This window comes from Oncorhynchus keta, chromosome 2 (assembly GCF_023373465.1).
Source record: "Oncorhynchus keta strain PuntledgeMale-10-30-2019 chromosome 2, Oket_V2, whole genome shotgun sequence".
NCBI lineage: Eukaryota > Metazoa > Chordata > Actinopteri > Salmoniformes > Salmonidae > Oncorhynchus > Oncorhynchus keta.
The window spans coordinates 24,875,304-24,900,549 of NC_068422.1; the positions used below are offsets into that span (position 1 = coordinate 24,875,304).

Genomic DNA, 25,246 nt, shown 5'->3' on the forward strand with positions numbered 1-25,246 from the left:
CGTACTGAGGACACGTTCCAGTTGCGGATGGCTTTGACGTCCGCCATCAGGTAGTGCCAGGAGACCACGCTCTTCATGTTGATGTGCGAGTGGTGCCACAGAGTCAGGACATTCTGGTACAGTTGCTCAATTCTGCTGGCCTGGTCCACAGCCTCCTTGTTGGGTGGAGGCACAGTGAAGCAGACAGAGGGCACCATGGCCTCATTGCCAGACGGACTGATCACCTTCCACTTGGCACGGTGAGAGTTACTGGCCAGGACACACTCATCATCCTTATAGATGGTGATCTAGGAGTGAGACGAAGTGAGACATGACAAATCAAAACGACTACAATTTGACTCTGAAATCCAAATGAACTCAAAGTATCAAACTTTTGATCCGCTATCTAAATAAACATCCCTGGAGTTAACATGGCTAAACATGTTCCTTAGAGACCTCAATGTACATCTTGTTACTACATAAGATAAGTTTGACAACTCAATGTAAAGTATGCGACTTGTGATGAACTACTTGAATAAATAGAAAATGAACAGCAACTTTGGTTTTAGAAGTGGGGGGGTACATAATTTGTTTTTATATATATGTTTTTTATCCAGTTGGATAAACACTCCAAACAGCCCACCCGGCCTCTCGGATGCGTCCGCATGGTCCTAAGCCTCGTTTTGTATCACTGCCCCGTCCCCCCCGTCCCCAGTAAAAGTTGCGCCCCTGGTAGCACATACATGTATCTCTAACAAGAGACTCAAAAAGCACCTCTATTTGTCGGTAGTCACAGATGGCTTTGACGGGTATGGAAGACCTGATAGGGGTGTCTGGGGTTCTGGGCTTGAGCTGGACGATGGCCTTGGCCTTGCCCACCAACCCAGCCACTGTGCTGCGGTACTGGAGGAGCTGCTCCTTCTCATCCTGGGGACAGACAGACCACACCCATGTTCCAGCATCAGTCAAACACACAGGTGGATTATGATACTTCACCAGTTCAGCATAAGCAGAATTCACTCGCAGGGATAGTTAGTTAATGTTTAATGGTGGGGGTATTCATTTGGAACCTCTAGGAATCCATAATTGGATTTCTGACCATGTGAGTCTTTGGGATTGGTCTATGTGTCTCATTTAACAACATATATTGGGAATGCCAGCTTACCATGGACTCCTGGATGTGATCCTCCAGCTTGTGTACGCTGCTTGTCCGATCACAGCCATACTTTCTTTGGATGTCACCTTGTAGGCTCTTCAGGTAGTCCATGGACTCTTTGGCATCATTGAAAAACTGTATGGGAGTGAGGAAAGGAGATCAGATGAGCTTTTTGCAACTAGCAGGCCTTTATCCATTTGTTTGAGGAAAACAGATAACTCACCTCGAAATAGACTGTGTTGTCTTTCAGGTGCTGCTCCACACAAGAGCAGAGCTGTAGAATCCAGCTCCACTGAGTCTGCATGGCTGCTCTATATGCCTAGAGGATTCCAGAAACATTTTACAATTAAAAATGCCCTATGATTGTTCTTCTAGGAACAAGTTAGTGAAGCAATTGAAATGTTGTGTATGACACTATTGAGCACCAACGCAGGTTTAGCTGAAAATGAGTAATCATATTTATATTTGAATGGACAAATTACCACATTATCTGAGGCATACAATCTAACTGATTTATCATATAAAAAATATTGTATTTACACTAAAGAAGTGTATATCAGATGGTTATGGAGTGGTTATGTGACATCTGTAAACACAGAGGGATTACTTCAATAGTTAGCCTGGCAGGGTGGTTCTCCTGCAGAAGGTTCTCTGCATTATCTTGCACAGACTTGATCACCTTCTCCTTGTCGTCCAACTCTCTCATCAGATCCTACAGAGACAGAGAGAGAGACAGAGAGAGACAGAAACAGAAAGAGACAGAGAGAGACAGACAGAGAGAGAGAGAGAGACAGAGAGAGAGACAGAGAGAGAGACAGAGAGAGAGACAGAAGAGAGACAGAGAGACAGACAGAGAGACAGAGAGAGAGAGAGAGAGAGAGACAGAGAGAGAGACAGAGAGACAGAGAGGAGACAGAGACAGACAGAGAGAGACAGAGAGAGAGACAGAATCAGACAGAGACAGAGAGAGACAGATAGCAGAGAGAGAGAGAGAGAGAGAGAGAGAGAGAGAGAGAGAGAGAGAGAGAGAGAGAGAGACACCCGAGATGTCACACCACGTCCTTGGCATCCAACCACTGCTTGAGATCAATCCCTTCTCACTCGGGATACCTACACTATGACTTGGAAGAGGCTCATATGGCACGTATCTCTAAATACCAGCTTGAACCAAATCCCATTGGAGACACATTGAACCGATTCATCTAATTGATTCTAAGATTAATAGGACGTTGGTAATATAGCCATATCCATGTGTTTAAATGGTATGATGTAAGCCCTAAACAAGCCCCTATGACTCATTTCCACCCATACGTTATGTAGCCTTTGTACATTGTTTTCAGAGAAAACATACCACCTTCAGAAATAAGATTTCCACAAGATATTGTTTCACCAGAAGGAAATGTGTTAATCCCTTTAGGTCAACTGAGTCAAACTCACTTCCTGATGGGAAGGCTGTACATGCCAGCGGTGGATCCTTGCCAGAAATGCATGGCTCAGATGTTTAGCCTCAAAGTCACCAACAACTGGCTAATAGAATAACTCTCTAAACACACATGTAATGTTAAAGAAATTGTCTACAACAATGAATAGGAACTGAATAATGATATTATATTCTGTGAGCAAAATATGTAAATACAACGTTCTGAACAGTGTCGGGACTCACAGCGTGGTACTGTCTCTTCTTGGAGATGTTGCCGTTGCGATCGCTCCAGTCAAAAGCGACCTCTTCTTCCTCTTTCTCGTTGAGCCAGATTAGTTCCATGGTGGCCCGCGACACAAAGTCATGCAGGCTCTCCAGGTTCTTCTGACGCTCCCGCGAACATTTCTACAGAAGCCCAGAACCACAGGAAATAGTCAGGTTGTCCATGTTGTATTAAAAATAGTAGAGAAGTAATTATTTTGTTAGTTAGAACTACCAAATATTTTAACAGGAAACTTACCAGTAACTTCGCATACTGATATTCTAAGTTGCCCAGCTTGTCAGAATAACTTAGTTTTTGCGCTTGGGTCATCTGCATCTGAGATAAATAGACCATGTGTTTTTATTAGTTGACATTTAAAACTTTGCAGCATTGAGGGGTTTGCACTCAAAACAAAACATCTGAATGTGATGCACAGAGATATTTCTAAGTTTGTCCAGACAGAAACTTGGCAGAATAAGCGGACTGTTGCTGGTACATACCTCACTAAGTTTGTCCAGACAGAAACTTGGCAGAATAGGCGGACTGTTGCTGGTACATACCTCACTAAGTTTGTCCAGACAGAAACTTGGCAGAATAGGCGGACTGTTGCTGGTACATACCTCACTAAGTTTGTCCAGACAGAAACTTGGCAGTATGGGCGGACTGTTGCTGGTACATACCTCACTAAGTTTGTCCAGAAGTTTGTCGGATTGTTGCAGAAACTAAGTTTGTCCAGACAGAAACTTGGCAGAATGGGCGGACTGTTGCTGGTACATACCTCACTAAGTTTGTCCAGACAGAAACTTGGCAGAATAGGCGGACTGTTGCTGGTACATACCTCACTAAGTTTGTCCAGACAGAAACTTGGCAGAATGGGCGGACTGTTGCTGGTACATACCTCACTAAGTTTGTCCAGACAGAAACTTGGCAGAATAGGCGGACTGTTGTTGGTACATACCTCACTAAGTTTGTCCAGACAGAAACTTGGCAGAATAGGCGGACTGTTGCTGGTACATACCTCACTAAGTTTGTCCAGACAGAAACTTGGCAGAATGGGCGGACTGTTGCTGGTACATACCTCACTAAGTTTGGCTTCTTTAAGGCTCATTTGAAATTCTTCGATGGCTCTGTGAACACTTCTGTGGTTCTCTAAATGTGTTTCCACACTTGGCAAATCGGCTCCCCAATCTCCGTGATCCAATTGAACCTTCAAAGGAAGAGAAAACAATTAAGATTTGGTCTCAAAATATCTAAATCGCAAATATCAAAATGTACAGGATAATACTAACAGTACAGTGAATACATGTAGGTCCTCACCTGCATCTCCTCCACCCAGTTGATCAGGTCCTGCACAAAGTTCATGTTGACCTCCTCCTTGGTCATGTTGGGGTCCACTAGCGAGGACTTGCCCAGGGGCTTGCGGATCTGCATGTATTTATGGTGCTGGAGGGATCCCGGATCCATGCCCCCTCCTCCGCCCCCCATATAGGCCTGGATTGACCCGGGCTGCATGCCGCCGGGTGTCATTGCGGGGCTCAGGGCAGGGGTGAGGCCCGGGGTAAAGCTGGAGGTGAAGGTGGAACCGGGAGAGCCCAGGCCTCCAGGGGTGAGGGCTGGGGTGAGGCTGGAGTTGTGGTTCGATGAAGAGAAGCCTGAGTTGAGACTCTGAGTGATGCCTGAGATCATCATCCTGGTCTGTTGGGTCGTCAGGGTGCGTCCTTGACTGTACACAGAGGAACACTCTGCCCTCAGCCCCAGCATGTCGTCACGGAGCTTGGATACCCTGGATCATACACACAACACACAATGATATGTTTAGAAATATAGTTTAATGATTTTTTGATCAGTTTAATGAACATTTCACAACAAATGTTATGTTTATTTACATGTGTTGCATGGCATTTAGAGAAAGCAGTGAGTTTGCACCTTTGAACAAGCCGATCGGAGCAGTAGAACTTCCCGTCCAGTAGAATCTGAATGTCAACCACCTGCTGTCTCAGGTGGTTCTCACATTCCAGAAGGTACCCAGAGACCTCTGCTTCGTTCTGGAACTGGACCCCAGACTCTAGTCTCTTAGCATCCTGAGAAAAAAAGAAAAATGTCCAAACAGTTGGTGATGTACTTTTCTATTACAAAGTTCAGTAACAATAATGAGGTAAAAAAAAATAGACACACAATTTGCCTCATCAAATAAACATCAGTAAAAGCAGGACCTGGAGTATTCTGTGCTTTTGTTGTGAATATGCTGTTTCAATTATTATTATTTTTTACATTCAACCTTTATTTAACTAGGCCAGTCAGTTAAGAACCAATTCTTATTTACTTACAGACTGTAGGGCAGTTCGTGCTAACGCTAGTTTGTCCTCTCCCGTGACACAGTCCCGCTGGACTCTGGTTGCAATCTGCTGCAACATTTCAAGCCTAAAAGAAAAAATACAATAATTGACATTCATATTAAAGATTTTACAGAATAAACAACAAAGGTGTGGCACTACAATGGCATCAGTTCCATTTGAAAATCCCATCTGCAGAAAATACATCTACAAACAAACAAACAAGAAAAGCTTGGACAGCCCTGACGTCTAATAGTTAACATCACCTTGGTCCATACACAGAGTTGTTATTGAGAAACGTTGGGAAGACCGCGGTGCTGGAGAGCAGCGGCTCTATGGCTGGTCCTGAGAGAGTGCTGTTGCTCACAGACGAGACAGTGCTGTATCCAATGTTGTATGCCATGTTGTTGTGCATGCTAGAAGACTATAGGACTATACTGAGCCACTCAGAGAATCACACTATCTAGCTAATTTCGCTTCCATCTGAAATAGGAAGTCCAGCACAGACACACACTCACAGGTCCAACTGACACAAAGTGTTTTCTTCTCCCCTTTTTATAGGCCCATCCTTGTCCTCATGCAACGAGGTGAAGAGACAATAAATTAGAACACACCCCTTAAAGAACATGTTGCCGTAGGCCATAGAAGCTCATGGCATTATTTGTACAATTCATTACAGGTTCAGACAGTAACAGTCAGGGTTGGGTGGGTTACTTTCTAAATGTAATCCGTTACAGTTACTAGGTAACTTTCCAAAATTGTAATCAGTGACGTAACTTTTGTATAACTCAAACTCAGTAACGTAATCTTATTACTTGCAGTTACTTTTAGATTACGTTCCCCTTAAGAGGCATTAGAAGAAGACAAAAATGTATATTACAAATTGATAGACATCTATTGCAGGATAAATCAATGTTTACATAGCTGGCCATAAATGGATGTTGCATTTGCTTTATGGGTTGGTTATGTAGGTTTCTTCTAACCCATTTCTTTATACTACTAATTCTCATTTGATTAGGCTATATCTTTACATTAAAAACAAAGTTTGTCAGATTTCGAGTCATTCCAATTAATTTAATACCCCTTGATCTTCAGTAATAGGTCTTGGTAATATAGATTAGCCAAATTGTTTTACCTGAGCATAACCCAAAAACGAAGGACTTTTATTAGCCAACTCTGTTGTTTATGATGCTGTTGTCATGGAGGAGTGATTGTACTCATTGCTTCGAGTCAAAAAATAAATGTTGCTCTCATGGAATAGCATGCTTTTAGCACTACCGAAAAGTGCTGTTTGCATGTGAAAAATGTATGCCATGTTCTGCATTTGCTATAGGCCTATTGTTTACGTTTTTGTTGGTGACACTTTGATATCTCGATAATTTACAGCTGTTTAAATCTATCAAAAGTATGCCAATTTGAGCATGTGTCCGTGAGGCGTATGCACATTTTTTTTATCAACACAAATTAAATTGAGCAATAATAGCTCCACTCCTGGTCTTCTTAAATGAAACAGAGGAGTTTAGAAGGGAGGAACTCCCTCAAACTTTTCTTCCATAGGATGGGATCCACACTATGCAGCTGTTGCAAGAGTGCATTTTCACTGTCTGTCCACTGGTTGCAAAAACAATGATTGATAACATGGTAACAGTTTATGGTAACAGGGGTTGTGGCACATACTGTACAACTGGGCTTCTATTGGTTTGCAAAGCCAATAGTTATCTACATAATATTACACAACATTACCAGATATCAACAAGCCAGGTGATTTCCAACATAAATAGTACCTGCAGTCCAAAAACCATTCATGCGAGACGTCATGATAAGAGTACCATGTGCCAGAATGTCAGCTCCTAAACAACCTGATGTTGACAAGAAATGACGGGAATACCCACCATCAGCGCTCTAAAGTACCTGAAAAATACCACTGACTGGCTTGAGCCGATAAACTAGGCATGGAATCACAGCACAATTAATGCCTACAAACCTGACAAGACAGAGAAAGTGTCTTTTAGGGACAAAATAGATACCTCAGTTTGAAGAACTCAGAATTGAACCAAACCACAGACCACAGCATGTACAATGTTAAAGCCCATGTCATTTCATGAACCACAGAATAATCAAATTACTGCACATCCTTAAACAGAAGTTTAGACACAAACGTCTAATTATAAAAGAGGGGGACTTCATGTCACACAAATAAGCAGTTCACCAGAGCACTCACCATTGACCCTTAAACCAATCACTAAATACAGTTTTTCATAGTCATTCTAATCAGGCAATTGGGTAAAATCTTCAATCTTAATTAGCTTAACGTAATCTCATGACTTATATGGCTGTCATGTAAATACGGGATTATAATTACAAATCATAGTAGTGTGTGGTGCACCAGCAGCATCAGAAGGATGACCCTTCATACCTGTCCACTTCAGGCCTCAGGCTCTTCTCCCTCTCCAGCATGGCCACGATCAGCTTGCCCCATTCCTTCTCCACATCATTGGGGTGAAACCCCCGAGGCAGCTGGATACGACCAAACTCCATCCACACCTGTCCCCCAACACATACACAGCAACATCTTAGTTAAGTTCATTGTAGTTTGCTGGTTTGGAAAGCACTTACAGGCTCTAAAGAACAAGTGAGTGTATGTCGTGGTAGCATACCTCCAGCATTTTGTAAAGATGCTTGATTTTGCTCTTCTCGGTTTCTTTCAGCGGGATTTCACTCTCTTTAAACTGCAAGTACTGTGTATAAAGTGCCTGTAAAAATAAAAACATGTGTTTTTTTTTAAACATTAGTTCAGCACAAACATAGCCACATATCCGAGAAATAGATTCAATAGAATCAATACATTTTGTCTATGCTATTATACATGCATCTAATATCTGTGTATACTCACACTAGTCTGCTTTGACAATACTGTACCACACAGAGCTCCTGTTGTATTAGCAGCTATGGACTAATTGAAGTAAACAGAGCTGCTCTCTGACACCTGTCAATATAGCTCGCATTAATATTTCATTTCATTAACATGACTCTACATATTGGGCCATTTGAAGCCTCAGAGAGCTTGGGCTCCTAGCCTCAGGCTTTCAGGGCCAAGCTCTATAAACTGATATCCAGCTTACTGAAAACCAACCAGACAAACACTCCAGATATTGGAGGCTTATTGGAGGTTCATTCTTGATCAAATTAGGGATCTTTCTACCATTCAATATGGCAGAAAATGTGTTCATTCAAGCTGCATTTGATCTGTAATCACGTTTCTTTTGTGGTTTACCTTTAGTTCCACTGGGTTGTTAGGGAACGCTCTGTCTGACATCAATCCCACGTTGTGTTTGATCCACTGGATCAGGTAATTCACCATGTTCTGGTACTCTACCCATTTGATATCAACATCCTGTTAAGAAAACAAATATCAGTTTTAATCAATACATTGGCTCATGTAGGGATGTGTGCATTTTCTAAACGGACCAAGTTCTTGGGGTAGAGCGTATTTCAAGTCGTTCTAGCAATACATCCATAGGGCAACTTGTCATAATATTTATTTGAACAGTTGGTGCTGTACAAACTTAACTACAAAAATAAGTAGTTAAGACTCTTTGCTGTGGTTATTACTGTACACACATCTCAGCATTCTTCGATAGCCATTAAAACATCCTGCTCAGACTTACAGTATTTGCCTCAACAAAGCCAGATTGAAGAAAATGCCTTCCATTAGACATATGAGTGATGCAATGGAATGCATATTTGCATATAACATCTGTGCCCAATCCCAGCCAAGAATCATGTTTCGAATAAAAGTCGAGATCCAAGTGAAGAATACAGTCAAGAAAGTATGCCAAAGGTAAGCCAAAAATACTTGTCACTGATGTGAATTCAAAGGATCTGTGTGAACTATACAGTTGAAGTCGGAAGTTTACATACACCTTAGCCAAATATATTTAAACTCACAATTCCTGACATTTAATCCAAGTAAAAAGTCCCTACCTTCGGTCAGTTAGGATCACCACTTTATTTTAAGAATGTGAAATGTCAGAATAATAGTAGAGAGAACGATATATTTCAGCTTTTATTTCTTTCATCACATTCCCAGTGGGTCAGAAGATTACATACACTCAATTAGTATTTGGTAGCATTGCCGTTACATTGTTTAACACTGGGTCAAACGTTTTGGGTAGCTTTCCACAAGCTTCCCACGATAAGTTGGGTGAATTTTTGCCCATTCCTCCTGACAGAGCTGGTGTAATAGTCAGGTTTGTAGGCCTCCTTGGTCGCACACGCTTTTTCAGTTCTACCCACACATTTTCTATAGGATTGAGTTCAGGGCTTTGTGATGGCCACACCAATACCTTGACTTTGTTGTCCTTAAGCAATATTGCCACAACTTTGGAAGTATGCTTGGGGTCATTGTCCATTTGGAAGACCCATTTGCGACCAAGCTTTAACTTCCTGACTGATGTTTTAAGATGTTGCTTCAATAAATCCACATAATTTCCCCCTCTCATGATGCCATCTATTTTGTGAATTGCACCAGTCCTTCCTGCAGCAAAGCACCCCCACAACATGATGCTGCCACCCCCGTGCTTCACGGTTGGGATGGTGTTCTTCGGCTTGCAAGACTCCCCATTTTTCCTCCAAACATAACGATGGTCATTATGGCCAAACAGTTCTATTTTTGTTTTATCAGACCAGAGGAAATTTCTCCAAAAAGTACGATCTTTGTCCCCATGTGCAGTTGCAAACCGTAGTCTGGCTTTGTTATGGCGGTTGTGGAGCAGTGGCTTCTTCCATGCTGAGCGGCCTTTCAGGTTATGTCGATATAGGACTTGTTTTACTGTGGATATAGATACTTTGTACCAGTTTCTTCCAGCATCTTCACAAGGTCCTTTGCTGTTGTTCTAGGATTTGCACTTTTCGCACGAAAGTACGTTCATCTCTAGGAGACAGAACGCGTCTCCTTCCTGAGCGGTATGACGGCTGCGTGGTCCCATGGTGTTTATACTTGCGTACTGTTGTTTGTACAGATGAATGTGGTACCTTCAGGCTTTTGGAAATTGCTCCCAATGATGAACCAGACTTGTGGAGGTCTACAATTTTCTTGCTGACGTATTGGCTGATTTCTTGTGATTTTCCCATGATGTCAAGCAAAGAGGCACTGAGTTTGAAGGTAGGCCTTGAAATACATCCACAGGTACACCTCCAATTGACTCAAATTATGTCAATTAGCCTATCAGAAGCTTCTAAAGCCATGACATCATTTTCTGGAGCTGTTTAAAGGCCCAGTCAACTTAGTGTATGTAAACTTCTGACAGACTGGAATTGTGATACAGTGAATTATAAGTGAAATAATCTGTCTGTAAACAATTGTTGGAAAAAATGCTTGTGTCATGCACAAAGTAGATGTCCTAACCAACTTGACAAAACTATAGTTTGTGAACAATACATTTGTGGAGTAGTTGAAAAACGAGTTTTAATGACTCCAACCTAAGTGTATGTAAACTTCCGACTTCAACTGTACATGCAGTGATTGATTTAACATGGTGATAATCACATTCATAAAAACACATTTTACTGTGTTCGCTTTCAAGAAGAAAGTACACTGCAGTCAATGGCTTAAAAGGTATAAGTCAACCCATGCTGTTAATAGGAATATGCTGCTTTGTATTCAGGTGAATTTGGCTTTCATTATATAGTTTTTTTTAATACAAAACTATCTTCTTAACTATAATTGTGTAGGAGATTTAAGTGCGCTATACAAGAATCTGTTCATCATGTACGTACATTTGCATTGATACCGTCAACACCATCAGGTACTTTAGGGAAGACATCATACATTGTGGAGACGTATGTGATGACCGACTTCTCATCAGGAGACTGCACATCCACGTCTGGTGAGAAAAGGTGAAATTAGATCAAATACACAACACGGTCATCATAAGGTACTGTACATGATACCAGAAAGTATTTCAAATCAGACATTAATAATCTGGGCTATTTGAATCCTATTTATGCCATATGCTTGTTGTGTCGTTTTCATTTTGTAAAGCATCTAATAAAACAAATAGCAGCCAGTACAACTGTAGGATCTTAATTTGAGGCAGTTTGCTACAGCAGGAAAATAATCCCGCAGCAACCTGAAATGTCAAATATTATGTGAATTATAATTCATGGGAATATTTTTTAGAGGTTAATACATTTTTCATTTGGGAAAATAAACTCTGACTTTGGAAATTACAAAGTTTAGAAGCCTTTTTAAAGCTTAAATACACTACAAGTTAGACATTGCCTGCACTGCAGGAAAGTTCTCCTGCAGCACAGTGATCAAGATGAAGATCCTGCATCTGTAAGTAAAGCTGTGTTTAGAAGTCATTCCCCACTCGGGTAATAATGCATTGCATTTCTTCAAGCTGAGGTGTTAATGGCAAATGTTTACCTGCTGTGTCAAACTGTTACGGACGAGCATGTGGATAAACAGAACAACTCACCCTCGGGGTCCAGTAGTCTGGCCACCCCAAGCCGTTCAGCCACACCAAAGGCCTGTTCTAAGTTTGACCGGCTAGTCTGAGCCGACACTCTGCCCATATCCACCAGATCAGGTCTGCAAAGGAAGAGAACATACTAATGGGAGCTCATCTGTTTAATTAAATGTTAATATGTGATAAGATTGTTTTGGAAGTGGAAGAGCACAAACGTAGTATTTTGGAACATAATAATTTAGGGTGGTTTGCATTTGTTATGTTTTAGGTTATTTCAGCACACACTATTCTTCTTGAAGTATGTTGGTATTAGTAAGGAACTTCTCATTGAAGAAAACCTATTTGTTTGTAGGAAAGTTTTAGTGTGAGGAAAAAATAGTTAGCAATGCAAAATGAGCCCGTAATATTTTTTTTTTATTTATTTATTTAACCTTTATTTAACCAGGTAGGCAAGTTGAGAACAAGTTCTCATTTACAATTGCGACCTGGCCAAGATAAAGCAAAGCAGTTTGACAGATACAACGACACAGAGTTACACATGGAGTAAAACAAACATACAGTCAATAATACAGTATAAACAAGTCTATATACAATGTGAGAAAATATATATATATAATATAATGTACTTTTATCCTGTAAATAGTAAGCTAACTACAGAGGAAATGCCTAGGGACGTTAGTGCAGTCCCCGACTTTCCAGAGAAATAAATACATGTTTGCTCAAGAGCCAAACACAGTCAGGCCAGCCAAAAAGAGGTCAATGGTTAAGTTAAACAATTCCACATGACCCACACATACGTCAATAACTTGTGTTGAGTTATGTGTCCATTGAACTTGAGAAGGCTAGGACTGCAAATAGTGATGTGACATTCACCATAACAAACAAAAGGGGGTCGGGAGAAAGGAGAAATACCTTTCCATCTACTGCAGTCTAGTTCATATCATTTTAGGTCAGTCCAACAAGGTAGAATATACAGGGTCTGAAATCCGATATTGTCTAACTGAAAATCCAACCACTAAGTGCTGCCTTATTGAGTTGATGGGAAACAGAGAAGTCCAAGACTCAAAATGTGGTGGTGAATCACAGACGTGACTCAGCAAAAGACACAAAAGTAAACAAAGGAGGAAAGTAGTTATATTCTTATGAACTGTAAATTGCTGTTATACACTGGAAATATACTCATATGAGATGATATTCCAGTTAAACCCTGATGAAAGACTAATTACATTTTTCTTATATACATCCCTAAAAAAGCATTGTAAAGCAAACAACAAGTCCACTGTGCTGGAATTTAAATTAAATATAGGGATTGGTCTCTTTTTCAGATACAGGTTCCGTATATCAAGTGTTACCTGTATTTATGAATGATGGCGTTACCTGTATTTGTAAATGGTGTTGTACCTGTATTTGTGAATGATGGCATTGCCTGTATTTGTAAATGGTGTTATACCTGTATTTGTGAATGATGGCATTGCCTGTATTTGTAAATGGTGTTACCTGTATTTATGAATGATGGTGTTACATGTATTTATGAATGATGGTGTTACCTGTATTTATGAATGATGGTGTTACCTGTATTTATGAATGATGGTGTTACCTGTATTTATGAATGATGGTGTTACCTGTATTTATGAATGATGGTGTTACCTGTATTCATGAATGGTGTTGTACCTGTATTTGTGAATGATGGTGTTACCTGTATTTATGAATGATGGTGTTACCTGTATTCATGAATGGTGTTGTACCTGTATTTGTGAATGATGGCATTGCCTGTATTTGTAAATGGTGTTACCTGTATTTGTGAATGATGGCATTGCCTGTATTTGTAAATGGTGTTACCTGTATTTGTGAATGATGGCATTTCCTGTATTTGTAAATGGTGTTACCTGTATTTATGAATGATGGCATTTCCTGTATTTGTAAATGGTGTTACCTGTATTTGTGAATGATGGCATTTCCTGTATTTGTAAATGGTGTTACCTGTATTTATGAATGATGGCATTTCCTGTATTTGTAAATGGTGTTACCTGTATTTATGAATGATGGTGTTACCTGTATTTGTGAATGATGGCATTTCCTGTATTTGTAAATGGTGTTACCTGTATTTGTGAATGATGGCATTTCCTGTATTTGTAAATGGTGTTACCTGTATTTATGAATGATGGCATTGAACAGCCTCCCGTCCCTCCAGGAGGTGGTGAAGTTGTTACAGCGTACGCCCACATAGCCCTCGGTCATCTGCTGGGACCACATCAGCAGCCGCTCCTTGGCTGTCATGTCCTCCGACTCCCCGCAAACATGGATCTCAGAGATCTGGAGAGGAACAACACAAACTAGTCATTAAACCTAAATTACCATCAAGCATATGGGTGAGACATACTATATCGGGAACAATAAAGTATATCATACCTCATGGAAATACTTCATATGTTAGGAACATATGTTTGAATTGGGAGCCTTTCTAGAGTCACAGATAGAATAACTAATAACAACAAATGTGCTAAATTCATTATATTGTGTTGCATGAATACACACATGATAAATGTCTGCACCAAATTCATATAGCTACACCTCAATAATTCCTTATTTGGTTCATGCTGAATCAGTGTCCCTATTGGACATCTCAAATTGGCAGCTGGATAATAAATAATCTATTTGTTGGCACAGGTTAAAGAGTGAGGGTACGATGATTTTAAACCAAACACATTCCCCTGATGTTTCAACACAGTCAAAATCAGGAAGCAATTCCATGTATCTATGCTGGAGGAAAAACATGATCACCTCTGACCTTGACAACAGGAAGTAACCTTTGAACCTCTTCCTGCTGTGTTGTCATGCTTCATGTTTCGCTAGGCACTGCTGACCTAGCTACACTTTAACAATCATTGACTAAGCAAAATGATGGTAGCACTTTATTTGAAGTCCCAAATATATGGTTTGTAGATGTTCAGTATACTGTATGTTCAACTAACTGTCAACAAAACTCCAACTACCCATTAACCTTCGCCCTAAATCTTTCCCAAACCGGTGAGCAAGCAAAAATGGACATTGAAATTGGGGTTGAATGTGAGTAACACGACATATTGTAGCAGTAATGTTCAGTAGATTTGGGGGCATACTTAAAAGATGATGCTATGTGCTGCCAGATTGACCACTAATTTGTGTAAAAATTGCCATCGAGCATATGGGTGAGACATACTATATCGGGAACAAATGACCCCAAGGTTGTTGCACTTTCCTATACTTGGAATTACATCATGGAAAATAGTGGTCTCGCCGTGATAAGCTGCTTCCTTTGGTATTTTACCTTTAGAATCCGAAAGCTGGGAAATCTAGTAGCAAAACAAAGAGACTGATATAAGCTGTGTCTTAGAAGTAAGGAGTGGGAGAGTTGTATGGACCTGAGCAATCAAAACATCAACATTTCAACGAGAATCAAAGAGAACAAGTAACCTTTCCAACTGCCAGCTGTTTATCCCTGAGGTATACAACATTTTAAAGATCAAAAAAACAGTTTCGAATCTGGTTTGACATAATGGGTAGAACCTTAGTAGCCAAGCTCGAGCAGAGGTGAGGCTCACAAGAAACACTGCTGTGTGAAATAACTTGTGAGGAGAATCATAGCAGTGAAACAAGCTAATTAACTACTCAGAGCTTTGTAATTATCTCTATGTCCATGTGTTGTGGCTTTGTAGGCTGTATATTACAGCTCCACATCACAGCATGTGATGATGCCAGTTATGTTGTTGTTTGACTCAAAGGGAATGTTAGACTATGTCATAGTACAATTATAGTTGTCTTCTGAATGGTTTTAGAGAGCAAATGGCGGTTAGCAGTCTGCCAGTACAGCATACGGAAACGTTGTGCCGTGAAGTCCAATCACACATCAACACAAACACTGTCTCCATGCAACACCACGGCAATAAAACAACACTTCATAGAATAATGAAAACATACGAAAGCAAAGATCATGTTTGCTATTTCAGAATAACAGTGCATCTGTATCATGTAAGAGGAACCAAACCAAGCCACCAGTTGTACTGTACAGTAATACAGAGTTACTGATACGGTAGCACATTACATTTTGGTCCACACATGTTGGCTGGCTATAAATAGCCTGCACTTAGTTTACCTCTTGTTGGGCGGATGTACACTTGGCAGATGCTTGGAGAGGCTCCAGATAATCTGGAGAGCGGGACCCTCCATCAGAACAGCTGTGAAACCTCCTCCTCCTCTTCCTGTGCACTTGAGTGCTCCATATGATTTTGGGGAGCCCTTCTAGGTTCACAGATAGGTTGTGATCTCCGCCTCCTCTCAGGGTCCGGAGCATATGCTCCACGGCTCCGAATGTCACCGCCCGCCTCAGCTGCCTATGTAGCAGCTTCTTTTCCAGCAGACCATCCTTAGGAGTGATACTCCTGGAGGTCTTGGTGATGCCATGGAGCTTTTCCTCCCTGTCTGTCTGGTGTGCAGAAATCCATCCAGATCGCAATGCTAACTTCTTCCCAAGAGGAACTTTGGGGACCTCCCCAACATACACCCCTTTGCTGATACTTCCCAGCCTAGGTCTGGGTGTCTCCCCTTCTGGTGCCCCAGCCTGGCTCTCCCTGATGCTCCTGTCTGCTCCATGCTGGAGCTCTACCCTTCTGGGGATATCCTCCTCACTCTGGACACTTTCTCCTCCTCGGCTCCGGAGGGATTCCGGCCGCTGAAACTCCCCCGATTTCCTCTTCTTCTTCCTCTGGAAGTAGCGCCGGCCGCGGAGCTCTTTGGACTCAGGGCTGAGCGGAGCTTTGGTAGGGTCCACATAGCATTCCTCCTTGGGGCCCCGCACACAGCCACACACATTGCCCATGACTGTCAGTCCTACGTTCCCTTTCTATAAATAGAGTTAAGTTCCTTCTAATTTCACGCTGGGATTCCGTGAGTGAACTTAACTTGATCCAAAGCTCCGTTATTCCACCAAGAGGCAGCCATAGTTTTCCTCCAAGGGGGCGGAGAGGAAGCTACGGCAGGCAGCCTGGCAGCAGACACAAACACCCCTCCCCTCCACACAGAGCTGGGTTAGCTGGAGAGAGAAAGTCTGTCTGTCTCCCAGAAGAAGCTAAAATGTCCTAGGCACTTCCTTCTGTCACTCCTTTCTTCTGTGACTGCTCTCCTCTCCTCTCAACTCTGCTCTGCTCTCAGGAATCGTCTCTCAGTCTCTGACCTTTGAAACGTTTCCCTGTCCCGGCTAATCCAACAACACCATAAATGCACTGCAGGAGAGGCAGAGGCACAGCCACGTCCCACACGTTTCTACTTCACAGCTCAAAGAAAGAGAAACAGTCCTGGTTCCTGTTTTGGTCTGTCCTCCTGTGATGTCCTCCTCATCTGAAGTGTAAACACGGGCACCTCCAGAACCCCTTCGGGTGTTAAGTTTCCCCAAATGTGCCTGTCTGTAACGAGGCTGCCGGTCTGAGGAGGGCGAAGGGAGCGAGGTGCGACAGCGGGACAGGATCAGATGACGCTGGGTTTTCTGCTCTGCCAGCTGATGACCACTGATTACACCGTATGGGAAAACTTTGCTCAGAAAGTTGGCCTAACCTGATAGGCCGTACCAAGCAGAGAGAATCCCTGCCTATCATAGGGCTTTAAATATAACAGGGCAGCAGCATGTGTCAACAAAAGCAGCCGATGCAAATCCTGCTTGGCTAACAAAGCACTTTCCCTTTGCCTATTAATCAAACTGTATACAATCGCAAAGCCAGAGGTGGGGCTTGAGTCCAATGGTTTAAACAAACACTATTATCCAATCGGTCCATTGCCATCCCATTTCAGATGGGGGCAAATACAGTATACACTTTGCACAGGAAGTGACTCATGTAAATGACCTATGGAACAAACATAATGATTAGATTATATGTCATTATATATGTGACATATGTAGCAAGTACGGTCCATTAAAGGCATATAAAGTGTGTTTTTTTTCCTCAAAATGTTCTGAACAACCACAAGTGAGTTGACAAATTGAGCTAAATTGGCAAGGCTTCAGGATGAGTGTTGATTGAAATAGTATAAATCATTTCTTTGCAGAGCCCAACTAAAAATAACTGTCCCACCAGGCTCTGGCTCTATTCTGACAGCAGTGACATTTCCCCTGAAGGTTACAGTCTTCTAGGCCCTGCAGTTTACATACTGTATACCTGGCTGGCTGCAGTACACACACAATACACAGTATACTTAGCACAAAAGCAAAACTACTTGATCAACCACAACACATGAGCAGCCTATTTTTACTTTCATAGAAATCGACTTACTATGTAAATGTTCATATTCATTCATGTGGTGTTTCAATAATATCAGAGTTTTGAAAAACTGTCATTTGTCATTCATTGCATCCCAATGTGGAAAATGTAATTACAGTCTTTAAGCATCGAATAAAGTCTTAAAAGTAGAGGCATATATTTTGCTGACTCATCTTAGCCTTTTTTTTGCAAAGTCATCATACTTTATCCTGTCATCCTTTTTATCCACCTGTCTAACAGGATGTTACTGCTCCCTGCAAATAGCTCTGTCTTTAATATCTTGTTTGATCTGCCAATGACAAAGGCTAGAGAGGGGTGGAAGGATGGAAGAGAGAGAGACGTGTACATTATATTGAGATGGAAGACTTCATCCTGTCACATTCACCTGTATTATCTACCTGGTGAATCAAGTCAAAGCCTCCACATTTGTTTTCGTGTGCCTCTCCGGACCTCAGTTTATTGAGACATCTAACAGGACCTTGACCGTAACCCTTGGAGACCTTGACTGTCAGTCAGACGACACTACAGAGACCAAAGAGCTACAGTATGGAGCATCGTCATGTATTCAGGTTTCACTGCAGTTATTCACATGAAAGGAAGACAATGCACCAGTCTTCTCAATGCCTTGTCCCGAGGGGTATATGCAATATGCGTCCCATTGTAGGGAATACCACAGGGACTTCAATGTATTCAGTATGTAAACGCACCTGGGAGACGACTTTGTAAACCAATTGTCAATAGTCTGAAACACTTCTGTATAACTTCAATCGCTACGGTTTATTGCTTCAGTTCCTATCAAACCATAGCAAGTGACGGATGAATGACACATTCTCAGACAAAAAATATCAGAGAAGTAACACAATGTCATTTGATGAGCATGACCGAATGGCTGGATCATCATACTAAAGGTAATGTCAACTTAGTCCTTCCAAAACCTTTTAGATAGAGTCACGTCGCATCCAAACAGGGTTGGGTTCATCGCTATGTCACATTGTGTTTCTGCCAGCTGGGCTTAAACCCCACACATAACTGATCAACATTTTCTCCCTCTGTGCCCTGCAACCCTGAAAAATCAAGAATCTACAGGTCCATAGCTACAAGCTAGTACAAATGCCCAACGGCTCGCATGAGTGACAGGGGCAGGTGTAGGCACACATCACCCAAGCTACCTGTCAGGATGTTTTATGATTCCAAGCCATAAGAAAAAACTTTAATTATTCTTCAACAAGCACTTCAAATGATTCACTTTCAAAATATTCAGTCTTTTTTTGTGTTTTTACCAGACCTCGATGAGTCTGGGATGTGCAGGCAACAGAGGAGAGAGGGTAGATGTTGAAGCATGCAACTAGACATCACTGCTCTCTCTCTGTTGGATTGTCAAGGAGTTTACTGTTGAACTGTGGCGAACTACCAGTGCTTATTTGTCCATGTCCTTCTACCATGGTCTGGTTCTAGGTCAGGGTGTCATAACGCTAACTATCAGTGCTTATTTGTCCATTTCCTTCTACCATGGTCTGGTTCCTGGTTCTAGGACAGGGCGTCATAACGCTAACTACCAGTGCTTATTTGTCCATGTCCTTCTACCATGGTCTGGTTCTAGGTCAGGGTGTCATAACGCTAACTATCAGTGCTTATTTGTCCATGTCCTTCTACCATGGTCTGGTTCCTGGTTCTAGGTCAGGGTGTCATAACGCTAACTACTGCTAACATTCCTCTCCCATAATGTAACCCAGTAGAGTCAAGCCTGCAGCCTGACTGTGCCAGATATATTAATAATCTATAGCAGGGGCCTGAGAAAGAGAGAAGGAGGGGGGAGAGAGGGGGGGGGGGGGGAGAGAGTACGAGAGAGAACGAGAGAGAGAGAGAGAACGAGAGAGAGAGAGAGAGAGAGAGAGAGAGAGAGAGAGAGAGAGAGAGAGAGAGAGAGAGAGAGAGAATGAGAGAGAAAGTGAGAGAGAATGAGAGAGAAAGAGAGAGGGGGGAGAAAGGGAGCAAAGGAAAGAAAGAGAGAGGAGAGAGAGAAAGAGAAGGGAGAGAGGGAGAGAGAGGAGGGGAGAGGGAGAGAGAGGGGGGGAGAGGGAGAGAGAGAGAGAGAGAGAGAGAGAGAGAGAGAGAGAGAGAGAGAGAGAGAGGGGGAGAGAGAGAGAGAGAGAGAGAAAGAGAGAGGAAGAGAGAGAAAGTGAGAGAGAGAGCAAAAGAAAGAAAGAGAGAGGAGAGAGAGAGATAGAGAAAGGGAAGGGAGAGAGATGAGAGAGAGGGGAGGGAGAGATGAGAGAGGGAGGGAGAGAGAGAGAGAGAGAGAGAGAGGGGACAAGGGAGAGAGGGGGAGAGAGAGAGGGAGAGGGAGAGAAGGAGAGAGAGATGAGAGAGGGGGAGAGAGAGAGAGACGGGGCACTAGCGGGTTGTGCTTCACTAGGCCTCAGAAATGCAACACTAGATCATCCTAGTGCTGCTACTGATGTGCCATACACCCCCCAGTGTGCAGCTGTGTGTGTGGGGGGGTTTACCCCTAATACAAGCCTATAGCTTCCATATGCATGTCGGTGAATGTACAGCTGCAGCAACACAGTAAAGACTGTGTGTGGTACTACACAGACATGGGCACAAATGTTCTCAGGGTGTGGGGCCTGCTGTTGACTGTAGCCTGTGAAAACAATGGAAGGAGGGACACCGAAAACAGATGAACATTAGTACCGCAGTCGAGACGAAGGAAGGGACACTTACTCTATACAAACAAACTATTTCCTGCACTCATCATCACACAACACATAACACTGGGGGGAGGGACGTGTCCAACCTCTTCCCTCCTTCTAATTCAACACTGAAGCACAAACAGTACAAACGCGTAATGACCATTTCACCATTTCAATTCAGATAGCTATTAGCTCTGAGACACACACACACACACTTGCGGACACACTTGTGTGTGTGTGTGTGTGTGTGTGTGTGTGTGTGTGTGTGTGTGTGTGTGTGTGTGTGTGTGTGTGTGTGTGTGTGTGTGTGTCAGTCACCTGATCTCAAACCATTTGAACCCTTATGGGAGATTCAGGAGCGGTGGCTTTCTTTCCACAACCATCAACAAAACACCAAATGATGGAATTTCTCATGGGAGAAAGGTTTCGCATCCCTCCAATAGGGTTCCAGACACTGTTAGAATCTATGCCAAGGCGCACTGAAGCGTTTCTGGACGCTCCTGGTCGCCCAATACCCAATTAAGACCCTTTATGTCAGTGTTTCCATTATTTTGGCAGTTACCTGTACATGCCAGCAGGCAAACTGCCACAGACGTAGGCCTATGTTAAAATAACCATATGCATGACACTTTGTTAGACTGGTTTGACATCTTGTGGCCAACGAGGGAACAACAGCTATCAAAAGATAAATGGATAGTTTAGAAGAGTGGTCACCAACCTTTTCTGAGTCAAGATCACTTGCTGTCAAAAAGCCTGCTCAGATTTTTTAAACATAAGTTAAAAATGTTAACATTAACCTAATAAAAGCAGCTCTGTAAGAATGTGGTTTGTGCAGTAGGCCTGTCATGCCCTGACCTTAGATATCTCTGTTTTCTATATATTTTGGTTAGGTCAGGGTGTGACTAGGGTGGGTACTCTAGGTTTGTATGTCTAAGGTTTCTGGAATGTCTAGAGTTTTTGTATGTCTAGGGGTTTTGTATGTCTATGTTGGCCTGATATGGTTCCCAAACAGACAGCTGTTTATCGTTGTCTCTGATTGGGGATCATATTTAGGCAGGCCTTTTTCCCACTTTCTGGTGTGGGATCTTGACTGTGTGTAGTTGCCTGTCAGCACTCTATTGTATAGCATTTCATTTGTTATTTTGTTAGTTTGTTCGGTGTTCATCCTTTTAATAAAGAGACTGTACGCATACCACCCTGCGCCTTGGTCTCCTTCATACAACAAACGTGACAAGGCCTAATACACAGCATACTGGCTATATACCTGGCCTTCCAATACTGTTCTTCTCAGACCAAAATATATTTCAAAACTCGAGCTTTGACAACAAAATAAATCAGTTCGTGTGTTGCACTTGCAAGGCATAGCTGGGTATAAATTGAAATAATTTGCAAATAATTAGCTTTTTTATATTACTGGACTAATCTGTCATGGTGTTTTCAAGACAACAGGGGGGAAAAACAAGGTCAAATTATGACATCAGTGATCTTCAGGTCAGAAAGTCGGACTTCTGGAAAGATGCCCAAATTTCCAACTTGGAATTCTGAGTAGGATTACGTTCAAAACTATTTTTCCCAGTCGGATCTTGTTTTTTTTTCAGAATTTCCCGTTGGCTTGAACGCACTGAAGTTGGAAGTCTGAGACTTCCGAGTTCCCAGTTTTTATTAACAGCATTAGTCTCAACAGAGGGAGGGTGAGAGCAGCCGAGGGTCCACCTCTCGGGGTTACTGCTCTCTCCTTCCTTTCCTCTAGTGTGACTGACGAGAGAGTAGGGCTGTGGCAGTAATTGTCAAGCAAATAACTGTCGGTCTCACGGAAATGAACTGTTAATTAACATAAATACATTTAGTATCTCCTGGCTTCCACACAAGCCACTGATGCAGACCTTTGGAACATCTACATTTTAAAACGTATAATAAATCCATGTAATATAGCCTACACCTTCACAATAAATCCATGTAATATAGCCTACACCTTCACAATAAACCCATGTAATATAGCCTACACCTTCACAATAAATCCATGTAATATAGCCTACACCTTCACAATAAATCCATGTAATATAGCCTACACCTTCACAATAAATCCATGTAATATAGCCTACACCTTCACAATAAATCCATGTAATATAGCCTACACCTTCACAATAAATCCATGTAATATAGCCTACACCTTCACAATAAATCCATGTAATATAGCCTACACCTTCACAATAAATCCATGTAATATAGCCTACACCTTCACAATAAATCCATGTAATATAGCCTACACCTTCACAATAAATCCATGTAATATAGCCTACACCTTCACAATAAATCCATGTAATATAGCCTACACCTTCACAATAAATCCATGTAATATAGCCTACACCTTCACAATAAATCCATGTAATATAGCCTACACCTTCACAATAAATCCATGTAATATAGCCTACACCTTCACAATAAATCCATGTAATATAGCCTACACCTTCACAATAAATCCATGTAATATAGCCTACACCTTCACAATAAATCCATGTAATATAGCCTACACCTTCACAATAAATCCATGTAATATAGCCTAAACCTTCACAATAAATCCATGTAATATAGCCTACACCTTCACAATAAATCCATGTAATATAGCCTACACCATCACAATAAATCCATGTAATATAGCCTACACCTTCACAATAAATCCATGTAATATAGCCTACACCTTCACAATAAATCCATGTAATATAGCCTACACCTTCACAATAAATCCATGTAATATAGCCTACACCTTCACAATAAATCCATGTAATATAGCCTACACCTTCACAATAAATCCATTTTCTTTTTTTGACAGGTCTAAAGAAGCATGATATAAAGAAAATGTAGTCTATTTCAGAAGAACAGAATAGCCTACCATGAGTTGTCCTTATGTTAGGTCCTGATCTGGCTATGCCAAATGGCTGTGGGCTACACTAGTTCATTTAGCAGACAAGATTTGCTTAGAATTCTGTGGCATTATTTTATGGTGTGAAGAATACAATTGAAAGAAGCTGATCAAAATAGAAAGGATATTTTCTCCAAACGATTTGAGGGAGTGCGCACATACGGCTATTCTGTGTTGAGCGGCTAACAAAAAAATAGGTATTCCTACAGTATATGCTTAATTTAGAGTTAATGTAAGTTTAGTTGTTCTACAAACATTGGGCTATATGTTTAGATTTTTAATACATTGTAAGGCTGCATGATGCGACTAATGACGATTTGAAAAAAGTCGCTTGAAAGGGATGAGCTCTGCTTAGTTTTTTGCGCAGGCTGTACACACTACATCAGCCACTCATTCACAATTTGACAAGCCTAGAATTTCACGGCGGCATCTCCTTTGTGTGGCCGTAATGCACCCTAAACAAATCCATGTAATTTGAGGCCAGTGACCGTTGTGCCCTTCTCCCTGAGTTCTGAGCATCACATCTTACTCACATGGCTCTCCATCACGTGATCGGGTCTTTCTCACAGGTTACAAGTGAAGACAGACACATCGGAGACGCAACTGCGCGTGTCCTTATCCAATTCCTAGGCGCATACTGAAGATTATTGATTTATTTAATTTAACTAAATAGTTAGTTAAGAACAAATTCTTATTTGCAATGACGTCATACACTGGCCAAACCCAGATGACGTTGGCCCAATTGTGCGCCGACCTACGGGACTCCCAATCACAGCCGGTTGTGATACAGCCCGGGATTCGAACCAGGGTGTCTGTAGTGATGCCTCTAGCATTGAGATGCAATGCCTTAGACCGCTGTGCCACTCGCCACTTAGGAACAAGATGTCCTAACAAACAGAAAAAGCACTAGCCTATGTCAATTTACTTTCACCCATAGTACAAACGTTGACCTATTCTATTTTGTGAGAGAAATAAATATTCCAAACATAGTCTGGGACAGTTGTGTAATGCGATAGATCCCATATATAAATAAAAAAATGCTTTTTACGCAATGTGGCTGATGCAACAGATCAGAACATGTAGCTTAGAATGCTGATAAACTATTAGGCTATTTCCTCACATTATAAGCGCAGCGATGCGCACATGGTAGTAGGCTATAAGCACGAATGTTCCATTAGCGGAAATCACCATTATCAAAAGTGACCGCAAATGCAATTATGCATGTAATGCTTTTATTATAAAAAGGTGCATTTTATGGTGAAAATGATCTTCCCCAAACTTGAAACTCACACGCTGTTAATGTCTGCCAGTTAGGCTCTACACCCCTTGTAAAGCAGATTAATGTGCTTACCTTAAACCTTATCAAAACATATAGGCCTATGGGCTAGGCTACATGAGGTGTGATACTAACCTTATCAAAACATATAGGCCTATGGGCTAGACTACATGAGGTGTGATACAAACCTTATCAAAACATATAGGCCTATGGGCTAGGCTACATGAGGTGTGATACAAACCTTATCAAAACATATTGGCCTATGAGCTAGGCTACATGAGGTGTGATACAAACCTTATCAAAACATATAGGCCTAAACATGAGGTGTGATACAAACCTTATCAAAACATATAGGCCTATGGGCTAGGCTACATGAGGTGTGATACAAACCTTATCAAAACATATAGGCCTATGGGCTAGGCTACATGAGGTGTGATACTAACCTTA

The 25,246-nt window shown here is 41.7% G+C and overlaps 1 protein-coding gene across 23 annotated transcripts in view; it reads right to left on the reverse strand.

The window, feature by feature from the left end:
* LOC118398431 (dystonin-like) overlaps positions 1–25,246 on the reverse strand; it is a 200,198-nt gene that overhangs the window by 109,106 nt on the left and 65,846 nt on the right. For 21 of the 23 annotated variants that reach the window (XM_052474136.1, XM_052474042.1, XM_052474046.1 and 18 more), the window contains 17 exons: positions 13,770–13,936; positions 11,633–11,745; positions 10,929–11,035; positions 8,425–8,544; positions 7,808–7,903; positions 7,567–7,694; positions 5,145–5,238; positions 4,744–4,898; positions 4,135–4,600; positions 3,896–4,024; positions 3,076–3,153; positions 2,799–2,960; positions 1,743–1,847; positions 1,359–1,454; positions 1,145–1,270; positions 754–906; positions 6–287 (listed from right to left, as the gene is read on the reverse strand). In XM_052474136.1, the coding sequence (XP_052330096.1) occupies positions 6–287; positions 754–906; positions 1,145–1,270; positions 1,359–1,454; positions 1,743–1,847; positions 2,799–2,960; positions 3,076–3,153; positions 3,896–4,024; positions 4,135–4,600; positions 4,744–4,898; positions 5,145–5,238; positions 7,567–7,694; positions 7,808–7,903; positions 8,425–8,544; positions 10,929–11,035; positions 11,633–11,745; positions 13,770–13,936 (2,577 nt within the window). Of the gene's footprint in view, positions 1–5; positions 288–753; positions 907–1,144; positions 1,271–1,358; positions 1,455–1,742; positions 1,848–2,798; positions 2,961–3,075; positions 3,154–3,895; positions 4,025–4,134; positions 4,601–4,743; positions 4,899–5,144; positions 5,239–5,416; positions 5,665–7,566; positions 7,695–7,807; positions 7,904–8,424; positions 8,545–10,928; positions 11,036–11,632; positions 11,746–13,769; positions 13,937–15,755; positions 17,146–25,246 lie in introns of those variants that run through there. The other 2 variants (XM_052474095.1, XM_035793856.2) reach the window with 2 other exon arrangements.